Source organism: Canis aureus, chromosome 25, assembly GCF_053574225.1.
Source record: "Canis aureus isolate CA01 chromosome 25, VMU_Caureus_v.1.0, whole genome shotgun sequence".
Classification (NCBI taxonomy): Eukaryota; Metazoa; Chordata; class Mammalia; order Carnivora; family Canidae; genus Canis; species Canis aureus.
Window position 1 is genome coordinate 42,096,034 of NC_135635.1, and position 27,080 is coordinate 42,123,113.

At 40.4% G+C, this 27,080-nt stretch overlaps 2 protein-coding genes across 5 annotated transcripts in view; both read left to right on the top strand.

Moving 5' to 3' along the window:
* PARP11 (poly(ADP-ribose) polymerase family member 11) overlaps positions 1-6,421 on the top strand; it is a 44,016-nt gene extending 37,595 nt beyond the window's left edge. For all 4 annotated transcript variants that reach the window (XM_077871408.1, XM_077871409.1, XM_077871407.1 and 1 more), the window contains 2 exons: positions 4,293-4,444; positions 5,947-6,421. In XM_077871408.1, the coding sequence (XP_077727534.1) occupies positions 4,293-4,444; positions 5,947-6,263 (469 nt within the window). In that variant the 3' untranslated portion in view covers positions 6,264-6,421. The remainder of the gene's footprint in view (positions 1-4,292; positions 4,445-5,946) is intronic.
* A 2,495-nt stretch (positions 6,422-8,916) lies between these two features.
* The window catches only part of LOC144297398 (uncharacterized), a 56,912-nt gene continuing 38,748 nt past the window's right edge, over positions 8,917-27,080 (top strand). The window contains exons 1-2 of the mRNA XM_077871411.1: positions 8,917-10,589; positions 11,577-11,774. The gene's annotated coding sequence lies outside the window, so the exon portion shown is untranslated. The remainder of the gene's footprint in view (positions 10,590-11,576; positions 11,775-27,080) is intronic.

Consider the following 27,080-nt stretch of genomic DNA (forward strand, 5'->3'; position numbering starts at 1 on the left):
ATCAGAACCTCTGTGTTCTGACATTTTTATCTTTAGCAAGTTCTGCAAGTAATTCTGATGTTCATCCAGGATGGAGAACCACTGTTCTGAACCTAGGTGAACTTACTTCAATCTGAAGCACAGAGATATTCCTGTTGTAATTCAAGGCACGTGGCAACTTAGTCCTTTTGGCACCCTAGTCCCTATGAGGGTGGGTAATTTTAAGGTATCTTTGAGAAGTGGGTGCTGCAGTATTTTCCAGGAGTTCAGAAATGACTATGGGGTGGGTATGGTTGTGAAGAACTTTGTGTAGTTTGAATCCCAAGATGTTCCACAAAGCTTTAGCTACAGCTCAAGAGGTCCTGGAGTTCAATGTTAGGGTTTTCAGAACTCCAAGGTCATAGTATGTCATGAATCTCCACATTTCATGGGTGCCTTAGTAGTTGGCCCTAGAATAAACTATGCTGTGGAGAAGCAAAGCTTTGCCTACCCCCTCCCACTCTGCCTTCCAACTGGTATATATGCCATTTCCAACCCAGTGACTGAGCAGATTTTCAATGTCCACACTAAGACTCAAGTGAATTTTTAATCCAAAAATTGTTCTAATCTGTGCCTGAGAAGTGGTAATAAGTGAATATCCTGATTTTAAAGTGGATTCGAGTCATCACAGATGGTGAAGCTTGACCTTAGAAGAATGTATACTAAAATCTTTACTTAGGAAAACAGGATTCACTAATGCCTAGCAAAGAATAAGAGGATTACTATAGTGGTAGATGACTGTACCCCTTAGACAATATAACTTTGTTTCTACAAAGCAGTTGACAAAGGTTTTTTTTTTGTTTGTTTGTTTTTTAAAGATTTATTTATTTATTTATTCAGAGAGAGCGAAAGAGAGGCAGAGACACAGGCAGAGAGATAAGCAGGCTCCATGCAGGGAGCCGGATGTGGGACTTGATCCCGGGTCTCCAGGATCACACCCCGGGCTGCAGGCGGCACTAAACCACTGCGCCACCGGGGCTGCCCTTGACAGAGGTTTTTGTGCTGGTAGCAAGATAGAGAAATGTTTTCCAGGTGATAGTTCAAAGAGAAAAATTAATACCCAGTTAGTGCTGCCTAAGTGGCTCAGCGGTTGAACGTCTGCTTTCAGCTCAGGGCGTGATCCTGCGGGGCCGGGATCCAGTCCCGCATTGGGCTCCCTGCATGGAGCCTGCTTCTGCCTCTGTCTCTGCCTCTCTGTGTATCTCTCATGAATAAATAAATAGAATCTTTAAAGAAAAAAGTTAAAAAAAAATACCCAGTTAAAAGTCCTGGGCCAAGAGTAACTTGAGTGGCATGCTTGCTTGCTTCTTGAGCCCTTCAACATTTTTATCAGTAATTTGAATGAAAACCTAGAGGGCTTGCTTATCATACTTGTGAAAGATTTAATACCAGAAGAGTAGCTTTGTTGTTGTGTGAATGAATCATGAGTCAGAAAGACCTTGGAAGACTGAAGCAGTCAAAACAAATTTGATTATCTTTAAAAAATATTGAAAAAAATATTTTTTCCTTACTTAGAACAGTGACAAATGTGCATTGTATAAAAAGGAGGAGGAGGAGGAGGAGGAGGAAGAGGAGGAAGTCAGGTGGTACCTAAAGGTCTAAAAAAAGAAAATGGGCAAATTTGTTCTTAGTGAAAACATGCTGGATTTTTCTGCAGCACGTATTTGTTTAATGCACATCCTTCTGGGCAGCCCCGGTGGCACAGCGGTTTAGTGCCGCCTGCAGCCCAGGGCATGATCCTGGAGACCCGGGATCGAGTCCCGCATCGGGCTCCCTGCGTGGTGCCTGCTTCTCCCTCTGCCTGTGTCTCTGCCTCTCTCTCTCTAGCTGTGTCTCTATGAATAAATAAATAAAATCTTAAAAAAAAAAAAAAGCATATCCTTCTAACCTCGTGCTTAATGATCTGAAAGACTGTCAGCAGTGGATCAAAGCATATATATTTAAGTTTTGATACATACTGCCAAATGACTCTTGAGAAAGACAATTTCCATTTCTCTCATTTAAATGCACCTGTCATTTCCCCCCACAAAGTCACTAAGCTGCATGTGTTTATAAATATGCATTTTTTAAAAAATTACTTTTCAAGATAAAGTTTAATTAAAATCAATCCACTACATTAGGTTTATGAACCAGTTGTACAAATATAGCAATCCAAAAAGAGGTCTGGTTTGAAAGCCTTAGGGGTTTGTAGAGACTAAAAAAATATGTTTTGAGTGACTACAAATTTATGCCACTGCTACAAAATGAATACAGTGATGCACCCCTAGAGCCAATGCTGGCTAATACTATCTCGACTCTGTTTCTGTTTCTTACTGACATTTATAAATTAGAAGATATCCAGCAGATTCTTGTCTAATACTGTCTAAAGGCTGTCCAGGATAGAAAAAGGCCTGGAAGCTACGCTATATGAGAATGGGTGAGGGAATATGTATTTAACCTGGAGAAGAAAGCCTAGGTCAGTGTTCTTAGTTATTTTTGGATAATTGCAGAATTGATTTGTATCAGAGTGACTTGAATTGTTCTGTGTTTGGAAGAGAATAACTAAGACCAATCTGCAGAAGTTAACAAGACAGCAGATTTTGGTTCAGTGTTAGGGTGGATGTACTTTCTAACAATCCCATTGATGACAGATAGTTGTGCTCTTACAAAGCAGTGACCATGCAGTACTGGAATGAATTGAAGCAGGTGTTAAGTAACTCTTTATCAGAGATATAATTGGAGGGGGGATTCTTAGGAACCATAGTATTTCCATAGTATTTCTAAATTTTTAAAATCTTTTTTTATGAAATAATTATTTATTTAAAGATTTTATTTTATTTATTTATTTATTAGAGATATAATTGGAGGGGGGATTCTTGGGAACCATAGTATTTCCATAGTATTTCTAAATTTTTAAAATCTCTTTTTTTATGAAATAATTATTTATTTATTTAAAGATTTTATTTATTTGACAGAGAGCAAGAGAGCACAAGCAGGGGGAGTGGCAGAGGGAGAGGGAGAGGGAGAAGCAGTCTCCCCGCTGAACAGGGAGCCAGATGTGGGGCTTGATCCCAGGACCCCTGGATCATGACCTGAGTCGAAGGCAGCTGCAGATGCTTAACCAACTGAGCCACCCAGGCACTTCTATGAAATATTTAAAAAATGGAAATGCAACAGTTAGTCTGCAGAGACCTTTGTACCAGCCAATCAGATTTCTAATATTTTATTATTTGTTACATTTTCTTCATCTTTGTATATGGGCTTTTAATTTTTTAATTTAGTTTTAAATTTTATTTTAATTATTAAAGGTCAGTTGATACACAATATTATATTAGTTTCAGGTGTATAATACAGCCAATTGAGCAGTTTTTTGTTTTTTGTTTTTAAGATTGTATTTATTTGACAAAGAGAGGGAGCAAGTACAAGCAGGTAGAGGGGCAGAGGGAAGCAAATCTTCCCTGAGCAGGAAGCCTGTTAGGGGGCTTGATCCCAGGACCCCACCATCATGACCTGAGCCGAAAGCAGATCTGCCTAACCAACTAAGCCACTCAGGTGCCCTCATACATCTCTTTTTGCAATATTCTTTTACATTCAACATTATTTTGCAAGAGTTATTTATGTTAGTACATGTAGATCTAGTTCATTAATTTTAATATAAATATAAAATTATTCATCTATTTTTCTATGGAATAATGTTTTCAGTTTGTTTTTCACTGTTACAATCAATCCTGCATTGGGTATCTTTTTATGTATTAGAAAAGATTTGTCCATTGGGAAGTGGGTTGAAGTAGATGGCTTAATGTTCCTCCCAGCCCTAAGATATAAATTCAGTTCAATCCAACCAACATTTTCTAGTCTCTGGAGATAAAAGGATAAGGCATGGTCCCTGCTCAAGGAGTTCACTATTTAAAGGTTCTATGAACTTTATGTTATATTATTTGTTTATAGTGTCATTTTTAGGCATCTGTAGAATTTGGCAGGATTAGGCAATCTGTTACCTTTCCTAAAATGGAGCGTCATCTGGGCTATCTATAGTTTTGGTATCATTTTCAGCCTTAAGTCTCAGTTTTAACTAATAATTTTTCATAAAAAATAATTTTTCATAAGATTATTATGTGTCCAAGAGCATTCAAGACTATTTCTTTTCCAGAGCTGCTTTGTCCACTTAATTATTTATGTTAAAGAAGTATTTTATTTCACCCTTTCTATTAAACTTGGCTCTTCTGAAAACTAATAAGTGCTACTTATAGTCTATTTCTCTGTGTGTTTTGTGCCTATGTGTATTGTGTTTTTAGGAAAAAGGCTCAGCTCAAGAAGAAAAGAGGCGTGCCTCAGATTAATGAACAAATGCTCTTTCATGGTACCAGCAGTGAATTTGTGGAAGCAATTTGCATTCATAACTTCGACTGGAGAATAAATGGTATACATGGTGCTCTCTTTGGGAAAGGTAATTATCAAAATTCTAGATCTAGTTTGAGTCCTAGGAGAGAATCTCCTCTCTGTAGAGGTAATTGATTGTTTTATAATTCAGGAGTTCGATGATAGTCATTAAATTTAAAGTTACTGTACTAGGTTCCTTGAACGCCCTCAGAATTTCTGAGCCACAGAAAAGCCACTTCCTGCATGTTCAAGGTAGAAGTAGGATTTTGACATCTCTATCAGATTAAAAAACTCCCCAAGTCCCAGCCGTTCAGATGGGACATCATGTCCAGATTAGCTGATTTTTGCATTCCATTTAATTTCCATGTATAAATCCTCATGGATAAGCCTCTATAATAAACTGTTTTATGTCAAATATATAGAAATCTATAAAATAAATTGATTACATTGTGGACAGGTCTAGGTACTAGTAATTTTTGTTTTGAGTTTTAGAAAATGGTAAGTAAAAATATTAATGAGCAATAAGGAATTATGGGAGAATTCCTCACCTTTGCTCTAGTGTTGTAGAAGTCCAAGCTCTCCAATTTATGCCCATTACTCAAGGAAATTATGGCAAGAGATGAGGAGAAAAGGGAGGGATGGACATTTATTTTTCTGGTCTTTGTACCTTACCTCCAGCAAGAGAGCTGGCTACTACTTAGGATCAAGACATGCAACATTTTTAAAAAGTGAATTAATTCTTAAAATAATTACTGAAAAGGCCATTCCACTGATTTAACTATAAGAGGACCAGAAAAGTGTTGCCACAATCCTGTCAGCATGGTATAATCTGAAACTTTGCAATTCATTTTCCAGATTTTGTAGAGTAAATATTTCCTTTATGATGTCAGTCTCTTAGGCCTACCATTTCGGAAGAGTTGATGCTTTATTGAGTTTTCATATTTAGGTGATGAACCTGGGTGAAGTTGTTCTTCTGGAGTGCTCAGATATGAATAGCATTGCACTCTTCTGAAGTCTTTTCATGGTTTTGGGGCTCTGTGAGCTCCAGAAATTTTCTTTACTTGTTACCCTGTGACATAGAAATGTGGTTTCTTGGGTTTTGAAGTAAGCTCTGGGGACCAGACATTCTCACTGTGCTCAGCAGAGGCTGCTGGCCCTGGACAAGCACTGCAGGCCGGGGAAAGCACTGGAGGCAAGTCGAAATAGGAGGGAGGCCCAGACAGCTAAAACCCAGGTCTCACTGCCCATTTAGTTACAGGAACAGTTGGTCTCTGTCTTACATACTGGATTTCTTTGTAAGCTCTCTTTCAGAAACAGAAGTCTGGTCACTTCATTTTAGTGGGAGTAGGGGAGGGTGTTGGTGGTGGGGAATGGTCTGTATACCAAATTTATCCATGATTTCTATTCTCTCTCAGAGATCTACAGAGGAGGAAATTCCACATCTGTTTTCCTTAGATGATTCCATGTGTCCATTCCCCTAGCAATTAGTGTTTTTGCTTGTGTCTCATATGTTCTTCAGAGTAATCTTGGCTTTTTTTTTTTTTTTTCCTCTGGTCCTTCTTGTTTAAGGAACCTATTTTGCTAGAGATGCTGCTTACTCCAGTCGCTTCTGCAAAGACGACATAAAACATGGAAACACATTCCAAATTCATGGCATAAGCTTGCAACAGCGGCATCTGTTTAGAACGTATAAATCTATGTTTCTCGCTCGAGTGCTAATTGGAGATTACATAAATGGAGACTCCAAATACATGCGACCTCCTTCCAAAGACGGGAGCTATGTGAATTTATATGACAGCTGTGTGGATGATACCTGGGACCCAAAGATCTTTGTGGTGTTTGATGCCAACCAGATCTATCCTGAGTACTTAATAGACTTTTATTGATTTCACTTCCAAATCTCAGTGGTCAAGCAAGTTCTGTGCTTTTTTTGCAGGAAGATTTGTTCTCCTGTCATCTAGCCACTAAAATGTTCACTATCTGATACTTTTGAAACAGATATGAAAAAAAGTGGTCTCCATATAAAAAGACATACTGACTTTAAGGTTGGTTTTTTGTTGTTTTGTTTTTGTCCGTTGCTCGTAGTCTTGTTTGTTAAAGATTGATGCCATTGCCGTTTTACCACAGGGTTCTCGAGAAAGCGCTCAAAACTGAATCAGCGGAGTCTCAATTAACATGATCATTCAGAGTCTGTAAAGTTTATGTGTGTGTTATATTTATTCATATATATATATATGTCCAAAAAATAAAAAAAACAAACAGACATAACTGTGTCCCTTCAGAAGAATTGATCCTTTGTAAATTGAATCCTGACATTATTGTTCACCAATCAGTCTGTCGTCTTGTTGGTCTTCCGAAGCGGGGATTTGAAAACCTCGAAGCAGGCTGAGTATTATGGGAGAAATCAGAAGTAAAAACATTATTTACAGAGCTGCTAGACCAGCCAAAAGGAGAAAATCAAGGTAGAGTGTCCCGCTTCTGATTGCCCTGGGAGAGCAGGCTTCAGTCTCAGACGGCACATGTCATTCTCTTATCCCTTACATCAGAATTGGCAAGTGCTACAGACTGTAATTAGCCACAGTTCACCACCCCCTCCCTGGGCTCTTGAATTCTTGTACACAGTGCTTTTTGCCTCTTCGAAGTGAAACATTTATTTCTTTCCCAAAACATGTATTTTCCCTTTGCTTTGGGGTCCCTATAATAATCATTTGTAAGATTTCTTATCTGCTCACCACTACACACAGCTATTCAACAAGATTCATAATATTCACATTCTTAAAAGTTGTATCTCCCCATTTCAAATCATTGCAGAACATATGTGGTGCTTGGAACAAATCTGGTTTAGTGTTTCGAGTAGTTAATTGACAAGCTGCTAACTCTTGAAAGTTAGATCTAGTTCATAATCATGTGTAATGGAAGTTTGTTTACCTGTTCCACATGTTGTGCTCTTATTCTATTCTAAAGAAGAATAAGTAATGTTGGAACAGCTTCCTGCTCCTAGCAGTATTCTGGCAGAGGCTAGACAACAATTTGGCAGAAATGTCATACAAGAGTTCAGGTGTCACATGGAAGAATCAGCCATATGATTGTTGAGTTTTCCCAACTTGATTTTTCATGATTATCCCTGAAAAAAAAGAACACTTGTATCAAGCCTTGCCAGGAAACCTTTTCCTAGCTCAATCTAATACTGAATTCTCTCTCCATTATCCTTATTCAGTTTTGGCTGAGAGGTTGTGAATGTAATTTAACTTCTCAGGAAAAAGCCAATAAATGTCCATGCCTGTGTTGTCCATTTCCATCATTTCTGTTAGGAAGGCATCTAGAAATAATAAAAATGTAGAGTATGGAGCAAGATGAGACATAGTAATTCTTCAACTGCCATATATCCCCAGATTTTTATTGTAGCCCAGAATATATGTAACTGTACAGTTGAAAGTAAATAGTATGCAGGAAACTGTTATGCACAATATTTTGAAACCAAGCAGCAACAAAGATTTCCTGACTCAGATGTACGTGCTAACAGCCAATTTACATGAAATGCTGTGAATATTTAGGAAGAGCCCATTTTAGAAACAGGCAGAGATTATCATGGAAATAATGGGGAGAAAAGTCACCAGGCTGCCTTGTGAGGGGTAGCTAACTGTTACTCTAGGCACATTTCACAAAAGAACAATCTTAGAGATGCTAGGAATTCAGGTTTTGAAAATCTTTATTTGTTACTTATTTGTTATTTACACACACACACAATGTTATAGTAATCTCCATTTCAACATGGCTTCCTTTTTTTCAACTTAACACAATCACCTTTCCCATCACTCAAATGGAGTCACTGTTGTAGCATTTGGGAGTTATTCTTGTAGTTGTGCAGATCTTATCTCAAGGTGTGACTAAGAACCAGAGTTGAGGTTTGCAGGGCAGTCTGTATGAACTCTGAACTTAGTTGGCTCAGATGTAGTAAATAGAGGGCATTGCAAGAGACATATTATAAGAAAGAATTCTGTTATTCTTGCCTGACAATGTGCTGCCTGCCAACTCTCCTTTTATAAGAAAGAACTAATTCTGATAAATTTTTCAATGTGATAGCGTAGCATTAATTGATATTAAAATTCTTCATTTTGATCAATAGATTTGAGAAATCCTAATTAGTATATAATAGACTGGACACAACCATCTGCCCCCTTTCCCTCTATCCTCATGGGGAGAATAAAGAGAACCTGTTCCAGATCAACGAATAAATGATTTTAAAACTCTACACTGAACAAATGCCAGCCAATAGTGACTTTTCTTTTTCACTTTGATGTCAGCCTCAGGGTAAAAAACAAACAAACAAAAAACGTGTTTATAAGAAAGAGTCTCATAAATCTTGGGGTTATGAACAGTAAGGTTTTTATATTAGTGCAACTTTCATTTCTAGACTGTTTTGGTGATGATAAAGCATTTGGAGCCATTTTTGATATGTGACTATATTGTTTTTACATGTGGTGATTAAAGCTTTCCATAGCAGGGCTTGGTTGTCTGTGTATGCCATGTATTTGTTTCTGTGACTTCTGCGTCTCATCTCCCCCTTGGATTACTCAAGCCTACATTTGCAGCTCAGACTTAATGAGCCCTTGAGAAGCCTGTTGCCTCTAATTCTTTTTTTTTTTTTAATTTTTTATTTATTTATGATAGTCATACAGAGAGAGAGAGAGAGAGAGAGGCAGAGACACAGGCAGAGGGAGAAGCAGGCTCCATGCACCGGGAGCCCGACGTGGGATTCGATCCCGGGTCTCCAGGATCGCGCCCTGGGCCAAAGGCAGGCGCTAAACCGCTGCGCCACCCAGGGATCCCTCTAATTCTTAATATAACTCACTTAACAGATGTGAGGGAAGTCTCTTGGTTTTAGTTTAAGTCATCGTGAACAACAGCTAACCAGATAATCTGTAGGAAAATCATTTATCCTGTTATTGAAAATTCCAAAACAGTTCAAGGCCAAACACCTACAGACAGTGTCTTTTACTCTCGGTGTGCACCCCTTCCCGGGCTCAGAGGAGCAGTTCTAGGGGAGGTGTGTCTACAGGTACCTGAGGAGCATGCTTCCTGAAGTTCATCCAGCCTCCAGCCACCCCTGGTATGTCCGCAGTAAGTTTTTGAAGCAAGTTAGGCATTTCACTTGATCTTTATTTTAAGCTTCTGTTGGCAAAAGAAGAGGGTGCTATCCGAAGATGTCTTAATTTTACAGGTGAAAGACATGGCTTTCTGTTCATCAAAATCGTGTCCCAGTCTGTGTAAATGTTGGCCAATTGGTAAGGCTCAGTGTGACAAAATGCAACTCTGATGGTGTAGAAATGTGACATGTTTACAGGTTCTGTTCCTAGGCCATTCTGGATTTGAGGCCACCCTGTCAGGTCACCAGGAATAGCAGTGGGAACAATCTGACTGCAGCACTCCACATCTTCCATTCTCCCTGGGGAAGGATGTTCTGTTTGTTTTTAAATAAACATCGTATTTTGTTTAATGCGAAGAGAGAGTCTATTTCTAGATGAAATTACACATTCTGTACTTGTAAAAATGGAAAAATAAAAGGTAATAGAAAATAGCAAGGAAAAGAAAAACAAAGCCTTGTCAAAAATTAGTTTTTATTAGAAACTTTAGCGCAAGGAGTTGACTTATTTTTATCCCTTTGCACTATATGCAGAAAGAGGTTTGGTGAAAACAAACTGCCTGGCCTCATTTCCTTTGAATAATTTTTTGATGTCACTAGGGGCAACACTGATGGAAGAAATGAACATTTATTTTTTCTCTTTTTTTAAAGAGAGAGAGTGCAAGACCATGAGCAAGGGAGGGAAGAGGGAGAGGCAGACTTCTTGTTGAGCAGGGACCCCAATATATGGGGCTCCATTCCAGGACCCCGGGATCATGACCTGAGCCGAAGGCAGACACTTAACCATCTGAGCCATCCAGGCACCCTAGAAATGGACATTTCAAAAAAATATGAAGTACACAGTTATTTGGGGGCTGCCTGGGTTTTGTGAGTGATATATACAGGAAATGTGAGCCCTACATGTCCTTGGAGAGATGTTCTAAATTCATCCATTAAAGCTTTACTGTTTTGCAGAGGTGGTTCACTTCTCATGTTCCAGAGACTACAGGCTGGAAGGTGGTGAAGAGCTTCTGCTGGCTCTCTTTTCCCTGCCCCCTTTCTCTACTGAACTGCACCTGACCCATCACAGGTAAAAAGATGTCTTGGTTATTCTTAACACAGAGACAGTAAATTCCTTGCTATTACTGAGTTAAGTCTCCTGCTGTAAGATTATGTAATCCATTTTCTCAGTTCTAATTGCTTGGCTTTCATTCTTCAGCACTGCAGGCTGAGAACTTGGCTTTTATTGAACTTTCTCACTGTGTGGTGATGCAGCTAAGAATTTAACATGGGTTTTACTCGTTTTTAAGTGGCTTCTCATGTGTCTGGAACACAGGATAATGCCAAAAACATTTGTTTTTCCTGCAGCTTTTTAGCCTTCCTGTACCCTCTACCAAGAGGTCATACAGGAAACTGATTCTTACTCTGGTTTATGCTAACTTCACTGGGGTAAGCCAGCTTGGGAGAATCATAATCCAGGATTTAATCCAAATCATTTTTGCAATATTAATTATAAATTCAGATTGTACTCCTTGGGCTTCCTTGTTTCTTTTTTTTTTTGGCTTCCTTGTTTCTTAAAAAAAAAAAAGAAATCCCTTTTCCTGAAGGACTCATTATGCTCTAATGTCTCCTGGATAACATGTGGATGCTGCAGGCATTATAAGTTCATGTTTGATTAACATTCTTTGTGAATTCAGTGTTTGAGCCCAGTTCCTCCACTTTATTCCTTTAAGAAGGAGATCACGCACCATCTTGAGAGTTGCTGATGTGAGTTTTATTTCTAGTTTTGATGTTTGACTTAGTGTGATCTTGGATAAATCAACAGAGGGGAAGGTTCACTTTTCAGAAGGTGAGGTTTATCAAAAACTTGTTAGATATAAAAGACCTGACAGAGCATGGCTAGATTTCTCTAGACAGCGTCTGACCTGACTGAGGATGGTTTTGTGTTGAGGTCAAGAAAGTACAGTAGCAGGGATCGTGATGCATTATGAAGCTAGAGTTTGGAATAGAAAGGGAAGGGAATTGTCCTGCCTCTCCCTGAACCTCTGCTGCCATTCCGTCCCCCTTTCCTTTCAAGTTTACCATTCTGAGGTCCTGCGATGTGCCAGGCAGTGAACAAGTCAAGCATGGCCTCTGCTCTCGTGGAACTCAAAGTCTCATGGGGAGGACATACTGAACTGTAACAAGGGGAGTTCAGGCCACTGTGAAAGCCTGTAACCTAGAGAATTACAGAAGCCGCCCCAAAAAGTGGCATTTGACCATGAAGACCTGAAAGGTGAGTGGGTATTAATTAGGTGAAGGATTGATGTCAGTCCCCTGGCCATACCCAACTGTGTCATGTCAGGCTTTTGGGAAGTGAGGGGAACAAGGTGTGTGTGGGGGAGGCAGGTTGTAGCATTTTTAATTAATTTGAAAATTAAAGAATCCAAGCATCTTTAAGAACCAGAAGTGTAGTTCCCAACCCTGTACCTGGCCCTGGGAGTCAGCTTTAAGGGAACTGGGACCAGCGCTAAGGGGTACCTGGAGAGGGAAGCAGAGATGGTGTAGGTCTTCATACAACTTACTAGGAGAATCAAGATGCTTGCTAGGTAGGTAGACTTGTGTATTCTTGCCCGTGCCTTTGCTCATGCCTTGTTGCTTCCACCAGAACACATACCTGCCTACCTGCCTTGTACCTTCCAAGTCCTATCTATCTGAAGCATGGGCTCTGGAGTCAGAGGACCAAGTTGATTCCTGGTTCCACCACTTACCAGCTAGCTGACCTTGAAGAGGTTTCTGAACCTCTCTGTGATTCAATTTCCTCATCTATAAATGGGGATAATCATAATGCCTACCTCATGTGATGGAATCATTCCTGCAGAGTGCGTGTATCGTGCCTGGCATAGAGTAAATTTCAGTAAATGAGAGTGGGTAGTGATCTAGAAGACCCTTCCTGTTTTTGGAAGTGTTCTATAGCTAATTCAACCCTCACAGATCTGGGATTCTTAGAGGATTCCCATTACACTTGGAGGTAGAGGCATACTTTTTTTTTTTTTTTTCTTAGCATCTCTTTGGTCAGTGGCCTTCAACAGAAGACTACCAGAAGCAGTCCTGTAGTTAAACAAGTTGGGTTGCAGTGAGGGAGAACACAGGCCATGAGGAACTGTGGGGTGTCCCAGTAAGGGAGTGTTAGAACTTATCATAGGATTTGGGCTTTGGTTAGGTCATTTGGGATAGCATCTAAGGAAGCAGGGTTTTGCCCTGGATTGGATGCTGTCAGACAGCAGGGTGAATCTTTGATTGGGGATCTCAGTATATCTTATCTGGCTGGCTGAGAAGGCTAGGCAGGGGATACACTGTAATTTGTAAAGTACTAGCAATCTCTCATTTTGGCTGAAAGATGGGATGTTTGGTATTCTGCAGGTTTACAGTGACCTTATTTTTGTGTGTGCTTAGACAAAATTATGAAGTTGCTTCACTTTGTCTCATTTTATCACAGTCTCCAATAACCTTGTCTGAGGTTCAAATTCTGTGAGATAGTTCACATTCTACAGGAGAATAATGTGACTTAGCCTGAATGCCAGGCCAGTTTCTAAATGGCCGGGGCTAATCTTTTTGTCCTTCTAAACTTGGTAAATAACTATTTTACTTGGGCTAGTTTTCTTCCTTCTGGGAAATTCTAAGTGATTATATCCATTTACTCAACGAAACACTCACTGAACATCTATATGTACTACATATCAGGCATCATGCTAAACAAAGGACACAATGATAAAAAGCCCTGCTTTCAAGGAGCTCCACGTCTAGCATGAGAGGAGAGCTAAAGACTGCACTTCAGTCAGTCATTTTGATGGTTTTGATGGTGTGAATGCCTTCTTCAGCTTTCCCATAAAGAACTACTCCAGCCTGTGTCTGGACATAGTAACAATAAGCACCCACTCCCATGAGGCAGTATCAGTTTGATGCCAAACATTAGAAAATCTTACCTTGATCTGTAATCCCCTCCTAGTATCTTCCACCACTTGACCCCTGTCTTTCTAATAGAACAGGCACACACAACAAATTTTCTGAGTGTTACCTGTAGCCACCTACATAATCACCACATGAAAGGTGTAAGTGGACTCTGGATTCTCACATTTCAGTGCTGTACTAATTACTCATAGATTTCTCAAAAGAATATTCTCAGTCAACAAATAGTTTAATGTGATCACGTTTCTTGAAGGGCTTTGCTATGTCACGTGGCTGGAGGACAAGAGACTATGTTACTTTAGGAACCCCTAGGGGGTTCCTAGGCCGGTGGGTGCCACTCAGGATAAGAGCAACAAATACTAGGTGGCAGCACCTCCCTTCAAACTGGCAGCGCCATCTGGGAGCTGAGTACCTGTCTGCCCTTTGGAGAGAGGGATAAAGGGACACTCCAGAAATAATCTGGTTTCTCCCTCTGCCCCCAGGTGGGACAGCCCCCACTCAGATCCGCCAGAGTATGCATTTATCCCATTTGTAGTAATTTCTGAGGAAAGGGGGGCCCCTTCCCAATAATGACCTCTTCTAATGTTTTAGAGTCTTGACCGTTCAAAAGTTCTTCCTATATAACCATTCATTCATATGCTAGCATTTCATCTTATCTTCTCCTTTTCTCATGTGAAATTTTATTTAGCTCAGCAAATAATTATTGGACACTTTCTGAATCCGTGAACAGAGAGACAGTTACTCTTCAAAACTTACCTCTTCAGCCATAAAATAAAAATAAAATAAAATATAAACTAGTCTCCATTCTCTAACTTCTCTTTGGCCTTACTCTACAGCTCTTTATCTACCTGTGGTACTGTCTCCTGGATATGCTCTATATCATTTGCAAGATACAGAGCCTGGGTTTCACCATCCTCCTTGACACAGACAAGATACTCTGTTTCTTACAATTGTGAAGTTAATGCCTCAGAAAACAATATGCATATTATTTGCTCTTTATAAAATGTGTGTCAGAAAAGAGACGTCATTAGCTTGGCTTAAAATTGGAATCCATGACATACCAACACACATTTCTGAAATACTTCTCTCAAACTCTGAGGAGTTGAACTTGGTACACTACAATTTTTTAAAAGGTATGATTTCAGACTATTCCTATGAACCTGGTTGGGAGTGGGCAGGGTATCAGATAATAACTTGCCACCGTGGAGGACAGAATGGTCTGACTCCCTGAGGTCGTGTGAGCTGGCACAGACCCCAGTCATGGGCATTGTGATTACTAGTCCAGTGGTCCTTTGGCATAACTTTGTTGCAACGTGGCCATATTTGGCTGATATTAGCACTGATATCCTTCATTTAAAAAAAATAAAATAGGTGGGCATCTGGGTGGCTCAGTGGTTGAGCATCTGCCTTTGGCTCAGGGTGTGATCCCAGGGTCCTGGGATCGAGTCCCACGTTGGGCTCTCCATGGGAATATGCTTCTCCCTCTGCCTATGTCTCTGGCTCTCTCTCTCTCTCTCTCTCTCTCTCTCTCTCTCTCTCTCACACACACACACACACATAAATAAAATCTTTAAAAATAAAATAAAAAATAAGTGTATCTTAAGATGAACATTTTGAAAATATATGTGTCCTGTGTTTAGCACTCTGTTTGAAAAACAATGTGTTATAATGAAATACAGGTTTTAGTCAGAAACTCAGCTCTGCCACTCCATGTAACCTCGGAGAAGTTGCCAGACTCCTCTGAACTGTTGGTTCCTTTTCTTTTAGTGATGTTGTGAGAATTATCTGAGACTGTGTGGGTATGAAAAGCACTTAGCACTGACTTATGCTAGTTGCTCAGTGATGAAATACAGTTTTATTACTGATTGAGTAGTTCCAAGAGGAGGGTATCTGTAAGGCACTGGTGGGAGGGCCAGAAGGTCTGGGAGAAGTCATGCTGTAGTGTAGCAGTGTTATAGATCTCAACATAATCCTTCACTTCTCAGAAAGCATAAGAAATGTGGAATGCTGGAAAGAGAAACCAAGGCACAGAAAGTCCAAGCAATATAAATAAGAATATATCTATGATTTATTTAAGATTTTATTTATTTATTTATTTATTTATTTATTTATTTATTTATTTATTTATAAGAGAGAGTGAACAGGATGAGGGGCAGAGGGAGAGGGAGAAAGAAAATCTCAAGCAGACTCCATGCTGAGCACAGAGCATCAGCACAGGGTCCAATATAATGTTCCTGAAATCATGACCTGAGCCAAAATTAAGAGTCAGACCCTTAGGCAACTGAGCCACCCAGGTGCCCCAGAATATATCTGTGGTTTAGATTCCTTACTGTCCATCCATCCCCCTGAGACAGATCTGTGTCTTGTCCTTTCCAGACAGCCCTAGTGGGTTGGGAATAAAGCAGATTTGTGGGTAAGGACAGTAGAATTTTGGGTATCCCTTCTAGCCTGAGACTCTCCTACTGAGAATATTTTGTGTATTTTCATAGTCAACTATAGCAACAATTGCATCTAATGCTTTGGCTTCATCTAGATTATCATAGACTGCAGTTAAATAACCTGCCATCATTGACTGTCAAGTGCTTGGAGCCAGGTTGTAATTTGTCCTCTTTTCTTGTAGCAGCACCTAGCTGCATACCTTGAATATCCACACATGTATAAATTGTTGGTCTTACAAATCATTGCATTAACTTGAATCCAGTCTTGGCTCTTCCACCAACTTGGCAAGTCATTTCCTCCTCCTGGGCCTCAGTCCCACATCTGTAAAATGAAGAAGTGGTCTGAAGGTCCCTTCTGCAATACACAACTTTTACTCTCAAAGCTGCCAACAATAAAAGTAAGAGCAATTCTGCAAAGCAATTTATGTTCACAGTTCTCCAGCTTAGAATCAGACTTGGACCATAAAATGGAGGGTAGACAGAAGACTAATTATTAAGCAAAATATACTAAAATAAAGGGAAAGCTAAATGATAAGCAAAATATACTAAAATAGCAAAGATTGAGGGTACTTTTAGTGTAGCCAGAGGTGTTTTAAAGAAAGTTGACCCTCTTACCAGATGACCTTGGAGAGTCCAGTTTATTCTAATAAGAGGAATGATTCCACAGGAAGCCATGTGATCTAGCTTGTTACTTCTCAGGTATTCCCCCTGCTGTCACACAGGATACATGACTTCCACAAGCAGGAAACAGCCTCATAGATAATCTAGATTTTGAGGAATGCCCCGAGGTGTCTGGGGCCATCTCTGATTTTACCCTGCTTTTCCAACCTCACAACCCTCAGAGGGGAAGAGGCAACAGCAGAGAATATGATGGGTTTGTGGGAGGCCTCTAGCTGTATTTTATGCCTTCACCTCCTGTGTGGGAAAGCAAATTGCAGAGGGATGGGGTAAGAATAATCTTGAATAAACTCTGAGGACCTAGACAAAAGTCATATCACTCAAAAATAAAGGCTCTTATTTAGTAATACAATTCACTTGTTACAAACTGCACAACTGTTTGGATCTTTGCTATTGAAATCTATTCACCTAGGGGGAGAACCCATGACTAACCAACAGGTATATGAATTGCTTAGTGTATAGCCAGCTCCACAGATACAATATTCATTTTCTTGCCAGTGGTGCAGTGTGCACTCTGGAACCCAGGGAAGAGAAAATCTATTTACAGTTTGGGCTAACAGAACACTGAAAAGCCTTCAAAAACATGACATACATTCAGCATATGACTGGATGGAGGACAATGCAATAGCATTTGGCAAATGTGAATGAAGTATTTTGGGTAGAAATAATGAAAACAAATGAGCCCACTCATTATCTCTTAATTAACTCTCATTTCCTAAAAAAAACAAAAAACAAAAAAAAAAAACAAAGCCTTAGTTTCAGTAATATGTGGTTTCAGTTATTAAAACTACCAAATGAATTCTATAAGTTAGAAAATGTTAATTATTGCTTTAGATATTCTACATTTATTGACCATCCACTATGTGTCAGATGATAGCCATTCACATTCCAGGCCCTTTGCTAGGACTGACTTCAAAGATGAACAATGAGGGATCCCTGGGTGGCGCAGCGGTTTGGCGCCTGCCTTTGGCCCAGGGCGCGATCCTGGAGACCCGGGATCGAATCCCACGTCGGGCTCCCGGTGCATGGAGCCTGCTTCTCCCTCTGCCTGTGTCTCTGCCTCTCTCTCTTTCTCTCTCTGTGACTATCATAAATAAATAATTTTTAAAAAATTTAAAAAAAAGAAGATGAACAATGAATAGTCCTTGCCTTCCAAGAGCTCTTGGCCTAGTGAGGAGACAAGTACCTAAACAAATAAATGATAATTCCATGTAATAAGTGCTTGTCAGACAGATGAATTAATATGTCATGGGAAATACAAGATGTGCCTGAAGGGTAGAATAAGGACAAAAATTCTAGATATTCTAGATATTATACCTAATCTTGAAGGTGACAAAAATGAGAAAGGACAAAAAATGCAGGCAAAGAGGAATGTGTGGACAAATGTGCAGAGCTTGGATGGGATCTGTGTGTCTGAGGAAGAGTAAGCAAATGTGACAGCACGGTGGTTGTGAGGAAAGCAGAGTGTGGGAGTGGAACAGAATTAAAAGAGATAAGTCTGAAAAGGTAAGTTGGAGCCAGATTGGGAAGGGATTTGCATTCTAAGCTAAGGAATGTGGATCTTTGAGGAATTGACCAAAGTTTTTAAGAAGCTGAGGCACAGTTTGCAAAACTGGATGAGAAGTGATGTCATTGGTAGGGATGAAGAATATGGGAGACAGACCATTGCTGGAGAATGCAGTGGGCATTAATGTTTTGTCTACTGTATGCTGCCCCTTTCCTGGGAACAGCAGACATACCTGTGAATACCTCTGCCCTATGTGAATTCATGAACCTAATGAGAGCTGCCTTTCTTTTTTCTTTTTTTTTCTTTTTCTTTTTTAATGCGACCCCATTTCCTTAGCTATAATGATTGTTCTGGTGGATGCATGCCAGATGCATGCTGGTCCAGTCCTACTGTCTTATTCTCTTCATCTTATCTGAGTGTTTGGTCAACATGGTCAACGTGTGACCCAGAGACCTTCCTTGATAATTCTGAATTTTGAATTGGCACTAAGGGGAGGAACTTTTCTTTTCTGATGATGAGTCTGTGAAGTTGTAAATACAGAGATTCCAGTGGTTATGTCTCATCTGTGAGAGAAGTTGGTTTTCAGTAGAGAAAAATGGAAACTAACATGTGGAGAGAAGCCGGAATGAGAGGCAGAAGGAAAGTGAGTTCTGATGGCCTTTCAGTCCCTGATTCCAGGCATCCCTGATGCTAGTTTGATTCCTGCCCGTCCTACAGTTTGGTTAACATGAGCCAATAAATTACACTTTTGCCTCAGGTAGTTACTGTTGAGTTTCGACACCTGCAATCAAGAGTCCTAACTAATGAAGACAGGGAGATACATCTTGATTTTGATCCATCACGTTTTTTTTTTTTTTTTTTAAGATTTTATTTATTTGGGCAGCCTGGGTGGCTCAGCGGTTTAGCGCCGCCTTCAGCCCAGGGAATGATCCTGGATACCCGGGATCGAGTCCCATGTCGGGCTCCCTGCATGGAGCCTGCTTCTCCCTCTGCCTGTGTCTCTGCCTCTCTCTCTCTCTCATGAATAAATAAAAAAAAAGATTTTATTTTACAGAGAGAGGCAGAGACACAGGCACAGGGAGAAGCAGGCTCCCTGCAGGGCATGTGGGACTCAATCCAGAGACACACAACCTGAGCCAAAGGCAGAGGCTCAACCACTGAGCCACCCAGGTGCCCCTCCATCACAGTTAAACTGTGATGACTCTTCTCCAGATAGTAATGGAGCTCAGAAGAAAGGCAAGGGCTGGAGATGTAGATGGGAAAATCATGTTTGGATAAGTGGGTGTTAAAGACTTGGAGGCAGATGAACTTGCCTGAGGTAAGTATAGAAGGTGGCTAGAGGCAAGGATGGAACCTTGGCCAAGAAGAGGAGCCAGCTGTTTCATATCTAGGCCATCTCTAATTTAACCCTGCTCTTCCAACCTCACAGTCCTCAGATGGGAAGAGGCAATCTGGCAAAGTCCATAGGGTGTCACTAGCTTTCCTTTTATTATTTTCTAAATTGTTCTAGGCCACATCCTCTGAAATCCTCCTATAGCTTTCAAGCAAGGGGGTAAATCTAAATTCTTCTTCTCCAGAATGTTCTTTCCTGTATTTGAAATCTCTGGTCTCATAACCTTAGGCTGATCTCTTCCTCAAGGTTAAACCTCTCCCTTCTCTCAGCCATTACTCATTGATAATACAAGATTTTATTGATCTCCTCTAAATGTTGGTCCATGTTGCTTATGAAGGGTGGTATCTGGAACAGGCATAGTATTTCAAATATAATGTGCCTAGCACAGAGCATAGAACAGTGAACGAATGTCTCCCTGATCTGAATAGGGTGCCAGTGTTTGCCATACTTGAACAACATACTGGCCACGCTGTTAGGAAATAATTGCATTTGTGAGCAACCAAAACGTTCTAGATCTCCTCCCACCCTAGAAATTGCTGGGAAACTAGACAAAGAGAAACTATAATTTTGTGATTGCCTTTGAGCCTAAATAAATGCCTGACATTGTTCCTGTTATTTTTAATATGAAAGGGTAATCATTGTAACATTATAAGATTAAACAATGGAAACAATATACGTAGCTAAAGTAGGGGAATGTTAAATATACTACAGCATATATGTAAGATTTTCAGCATATATGTAAGATTGAACATCATGTCTGTGAAAATGATCTTTCTGAGTAACATTTAATGACATAGGAAAGTGTGTATGGCATATGTTAAGAAAAATTCCAAGCTTAAACCCTATGTAGTAAATTCTTAAAAGTCCTTCCACTAGGAAAGGGACTGGCACTAAGGAGGTTGGGAGGGAGTGTCCCTGCTCAATTTAGTCATATTGATATTGATTTATCTTTTCAACTTCAAGAAATATTTTTTATCCTAATTGTATTGCCTGACAATTTGTCTTACCCAAAACCTGATCTGCTAGATAGGAGAGAGAAGTGATTATACTATTGATCAAGAATAGAGATTTGCAGTCAATATCCAGGAATGCACTGAAGTTTTGAACCCTAGGAATCCAGACCTACTGGGATATATGACCTAAGTACTATATTAATCTCTTAACAATGCATTAGTTAAAAATACATTCAGACTGCAAGTCTTCTTAAAAGTTCATTTCATCCATCCTCCCCCATCTAGCCAAATTTGGTGTTACACCTTTTAGGAAGAATGTCATAGCCCAGGATCCCCATCAGTGGCCCAAAGGTAAAAAATTCCTGAATGTACTTTGTGCCCTGGTATAGGATTTTGACCAAACAACCGAGACTCTTGCTTCCCCCCTCTGCACAACGGGATTTACTTTATGTGAAGGTCCTCATGTTAGTCTAATGTCAGGACAAGATGTATTTCAAACATGGGACTGTTGCATTCACCTATAGCAGAAGGAAGATAGATTAGAACAAAGACATTTTCATCTCAAAGAACCTCAGATGGGAATTGAGGAGCTCTGACAGCACAATATGGAAATAAAGAGAAAAACAAGAAAGAAAAAGATGGAGATTCTGACAAATCAAGATGCATGTTCATAGATATTTTCCTTTTGATGGTAGCAAAAGAATGATATATTTACATACCATGTAAATGCTGCATGTACTTTAACAAGAGTCTGGTTTCCTTTCATAGAATTCTTGAAGGACAGGAGAGATCCATCTCAGAACACTAGTAGACAGGGAAGTGATTAATGTGTTAACTTCTGAATACCTCTTCAAATCTGATGTCTATAAAATAGTTGACTACTGAGAGAGAAGTTAACAAAACACAAAGAAGTTTCATGGTCAATATAGGGCAGGAAAAATAGTTCTCCCTCTACCTTCTGAATTCTTGACTGAGACCTCTGTAATGAAAGACAGACTAACAAGGGAAAAACAAACAGAAGCTTATTAACATGTGTACCTTATGTATAAAAGGGAGATACTCAGGGAAAAATGAGTAACTCTCTGAGGTAGCTTAGAATTCAGGCTTAAATACCATCTTAATAGGGAAAGGGGGTAGGATGTAGGCCTCTAAAGGGAGAGTAAATGTTTTTTAGGGGAGATAAATGGGCCCTCAGGAGAACAGATGAAAGATATAATAATAGTTTGTGACACACTCTGTCTGGGTGTGGTACTTCTAGTCTCCTCTCCTGTGATGAGAGTCAGTCTTCCTTGGCTGATCAGACTCCCAGGGAGGGAATTTATGACAAATGAGTTCCTTTCGGAAGATCTGTCTTTAGGCAGATAGGATTGTTCAGAAGACTCCTCTCCTTGTATTTGCTGTTTTTTGGAGAGCCACTGGTTCAAAGTAATCAACATACCTAAGCAGCATATTTTGAAGTGGCATATTCTGCTACCCTTCCTTAATATTTGCAAATAGAAAAGTATTTCTTGGATTGGAAGTTATTACTTCAGCAATGGGCATTATTACCCCAACAATATTCAGTACTTTGTAGTTTAAAACTACTACCATTTGAGGCTTATTTTCTGAGGGCTTAGGAGATAATAAGTAGATATCTTTTTTTTGTTTAAGATTGATTTATTTTAGAACAAGAGAGAGCACGAACACGGGGAGAGGCAAAGGGAGAGGAGGAAGGAGAGAAGCAGATTCTGCATTCAGTGTGGAGCCCAATGCAGGACCTGATCTCACGACTCTGAGATCATGACCTGAGTTGAAATCAGGAATCAGATTCTTAACCAACTGAGCCATCCGGGCACCCTTAAATAGATGTCTTTTTTTTTTTTTTTTTTTTTTAACAACTATTAGTGTGACATCAAGTTAGTTAAGATAAAGTTAAAACCTAATTGATTTCTCTCTTTACTGCTCATTTTACCACCTGCTTCTCCCTAAGACGATGACTGATTCTGACTGGGGAGCAAACATCCCTTGTCCTCTAAGACTGAGGCTTTAGAATGAACTTCTCTAGGTTGTAATAGCGATGAAGTGTTTCTTTCCTGGGATACATCATAGTTCACTGCCCTTGGGAAAAAATCACCGGCCACCTCACAGCTGCCTACCCCAATATCTTGTCCCTTGTTTACTTGACAAAGGCAATTGCACTGGCCTCGGGGTTGCTAAATTCCCACAGAAACTCACTTGCCATGAAAATGAACTACAGTGTTTGCATCCTGTTTCCTCAGTCTACTCGTGACAGGTAATTGTATCTGGAGCCCAAAAGGGACTTAATAACAGTCTCCATTCCCCTAAAGTGTTGTTATGCAGAAGGTGGTGGCCAGCTGCTCTCCATGTTCTCTGAGAACAGACCAGAGGGATCAGATTTAAACTGCAGCACAAGATGTGTTACTTTTAAAAAAAATTTTTTTTAAAGATTTTATTTATTTATGAGAGACACACACAGAGAGAGGCAGAGACATAGGCAGAGGGAGAAGCAGGCTCCATGCAGGGAGCCCGATATGGGACTTGATCCTGGGATCCCAGGATCATGCCCTGGGCCGAAGGCCTGAGCCAAACCACTGAGCCATCCAGGTGTCCCAGCACAAGATGGTTTAGTTAGACATCAAGAAGAATTGCCTGTTACTGTTTTAAAACTCAGAACTGGTTACCAAGGGCAGCTATGAACTTACTTGCTTTGAAGATCCTTAACAGGAAAGATAATCAGATGGACGAGGCAGCCTGCCAGGACAGATGTACATAGAGGTCACTCTTTGTTGCTCTCCCTCTAGGGAGATGTGCACTTGTCCTTAGAACAGCTCTCATGAGACTGATCCTAACGTGGGTCCATTTCTTATCCCCTCTACTAGATGCTAACAAAGTTTAAGGCAATGAGAATGTCTGGCCTGGCCCTTTGAACATAGTAAATATTCAGGACAGATTTTTGGAACGAATGAATGAAATTCAGATGAAATCCTTAATTCCTTACCTTCCTTTCTACCTCTTCCGCCTTTCAGTACCCTTCCCAGTTCAAGTGATCTCCCAAATCTCGAATATAAATAATAGTGAAAGGGAATATAAGAGAAGGGAGAAGAAATGTGTGGGAAATATCAGAAAGGGAGACAGAACGTAAAGACTGCTAACTCTGGGAAACGAACTAGGGGTGGTAGAAGGGGAGGAGGGCGGGGGGTGGGAGTGAATGGGTGACGGGCACTGGGGGTTATTCTGTATGTTAGTAAATTGAACACCAATATAAATCTAAAACTAATTTAAAAAAAAAAAAAAGTGATCTCCCAAATCTCTTCCAGCTCAGAAATTGTAGTGTCTGGGTTTACTTGTGTTGTTACTACACCATTTCCCCTTTCTTTGGAAACACAGGTCTTATAAATCATACCTGAATATGAATTTCTTAAAAACAGAATAATTGCTTCCAATTATACCCATTATTTCAATGAATCCTCACCATTCTATGGACTAGGTGTTATCGTAATTTACAAATAAACTAAAGCTTAGGGAGACTGAGACATGTCTGAGGTCAAATAGCTAACAAGGATGTAAACTCACATCTGTCTGACTCCAAAGCCAAGCATTCAAACAAGGCCATATGAGCTCTCTCAAGCAGGAATTTATGTGGAGGGGTGAGGGGAAGGGAGGAAAAAGGAAACAGACAGAGGGAGAGAGGGACACACAGAGAGAGCAACCCAAAGAGATCAGTCTTTAATGATGGGTAACATCCCATTCACTGGGGTAAAGGAGACATAAAATGAACCTTATGAGGAACTAACTCCCACTACCTTCAAGAGCAATCCTGAGATCCCACCACCTAAGCCTACCTGACCTTATACCAGCTACTGCTTCATGCCTGCAAAAAGCAGGCAGACCCCAGTTGTCTCCTGGAATGGAGGTCTCCAGGCACCAGAAGCTACTGACATGCTTAGGGCCCTAATATTTGAATTTATGTCACTACCCTGCAACCTTGGGACTCTAGCATTTCATCCACTTGCAGAATTCACTTTTAACTCGCCCCTTCTGGCACTAGAACCACTGGAAATAGGATCTCTGTCAACAGTTGACAAAAAAAATTTTGTCAGTTTTTTGCTCCTTCACTTGCATTTTGTTCTGATCTTGAATCATTAATCCAGGGGGAAACTTCTGATCAGACTTGGCTCACAGAGCCCTAAAGCTGTGATGTATTTAGCTGCCATATCAGAAATAACAAATACAGAAACCTGTAGTGCGACACCCCGTCCCCCAGACCTTGCTCACTGAGTCCCCCAGTGAAGTTCTTACTGATTGGCCACATGGGTTGATCTTCCCAGACTCCTTCTAAAGAAAGTTTTAAATTCTCTCCTTGCAATTATAGTATAATTTACTGGGGAAGTGTGCTTTAACCTATACACAATTTTCTTGGATCAAATAAGTCACCATAAAGTGATTGTTGAAGTTTTGTTATTACATATCCAAAGAAGATGGTCCAGTCATTGTTTTGAGTGGAGACTGGCCTGTTCAATAGCAGGGAAAACAGGTTTGCTTTAAACAACCTGTTGAGTTTTTAGAATTATTTATTTGAGAGAGAGAGCGAGAGCGCAAGAGAGTGTGCATGTGCACGAGTGGAGGGGGGGGAGGGAAAAGAAGTGGACTCCCTGCTAAATGAGGAGCCCCACATGTGGCTGCATCCCAGGACCCTGAGATCTTGACCTGAGCCAAGGTCAGACACTTAACTGACTGAGCCACGCAGGCACCCCCTCAATGGCCTGTTTTGTCCTGGATTGCAACAACTGCCATACTCCATGTGTAAGAGATGCTTGAGCATCAGAGCTGGAACTTGGACCCCCCATTTTGGAAGAATGAGAAACACTGGGGATATACCCACTTTTAAATTCTCAGAGAGTAAGGCCTATGCTATACATTTGTATCCAAAGTAGCATGGTACTGTGACTAGGCATTTAGACTCCAAAGCCAGACAGCCTGGGCTCAGTCCTGCCAGGGCACCAAGCAGGCTTTGTGACTCCTCTGCACGTAAACTCCCTTGTTGGCAAAATGGTGCCCTTCTCCCAGTGCTGCTGGGACAGTTAAATGAGTCAATGCTTAGGACACACCTGGAATATAGTAAGTGCCTTACATCTACCACAGCTTCTGGTGCCCAGTGGCTCAGCAAATGCTTGTGAATGACTAGCAGCACATTCCACTCCTCCACCTGTAATCAACCCCGCAGGGTACTTCTACCACTAGATCGGAGTGATAAATTGTGAGTAGTTGCAATGACTGACCAAGCAGAGAGTGAAATACTTTTCTTTGGGGTTCTTACAACAATATTGATTCTCCTGAGTCAGGGATTCTGGTGTAAGTTCAAGCATATGTACAAGATGCTGGAGACCTGAGGAAAAAAGAGCACTGTGAGTCCTTCAAACAAGAGAAGAAACTGTCCTCTGCTCACCTTACAACGCTCTAATTTATATTGTAAACAAGCCCTGAGCTCCACTAGGGGACACCCCGAGGGTGATTATCTCCAGAGTCAAGAAGTGCTGGAGGCCTTCCCAGGGGGTGTGCAGAGCCACCCACTTCTGTACATTCAGTCTCTGCTGTATTTCTCTTCTTGGTGCTTTCCAGTTCCCCCTCTCCCTGTCCTCCTTTGTCCTTTCTCGTGACCCCCCAAAGCCTCTAAGAATTGTGTAATTTATCAGTTCCCAATATTTAGATATCATAGAAAACATGATTCTGTGATCCACTGGGGAAGAGCTGTGATGCAAGCATTACACCTATGGAAGATCCACCAAACTTCAGTATGTCTTCAATATATATTTTTATGCATGTATACATGTGCAGATATGCAACTGTGCATGGAATTTATAAGTAATTATGCATTTATGCACTTTAAAGACTATGATGTCTGCATTCATATTGCCCTAAACTATAGAATGTCTTGCTTCTCCGGCTGCCTGAGGCTTTCAGTTTTCTGTGTTCCTTCTATCTTTCCATGCTTATAATCTCTGGAATACTCACATTACACCAAAAATTGGATGTAGTTCAATGCCTAGAAGGAAAAGAAAAATTTGTCCTCTCTCATATTTTTCCTAGTATGAGAATATATTTTTCAGAAAATATTAACTCTGCCAGCTGATGAACTGGAAATTCCTACCAAGTACATTAGTGGACTATGTTTTCTACATACCTCAGTTCTGACATTTGCTGAGGAGTCCATTATGCCTTACCTTCTCCTGTTCCCAATCCTCCAGACACTGTGTCTTCAAGGAGGGAGATGGTGTTCCCCAACTTTTTATCTCTACCTCCCTCCCCTAAGAGCACCCAAAATATAATTTGTTAAATGAAGTAGTGATGTTCATGTATTTGATTGTGTGTGTGTGTGTGTGTGTGTGTGTATGAGAGAGAGAAAGAAAGACTGTGTGTTTGTGTGCATCTGTGTGCTTGTGAATGTTGGGGGTTTGTCTGCAAGGAGCAGAAACTCACTTCTAGCTCAAGAGAAAAAGGGCGTTCATGGTAGGGTTGCCTGAGGACTAGAAAGAGGAAACATAGCAGGATTTCAACATTTCAAGATGCCCGCCCCCTTTCTCTCTGCTTCAAAGTTCCCCTCATGATGAATTTTCTCATCTCTGCATATCTGTGCTTCTTCCCTTAGATCCTCGCTGAGCCATCT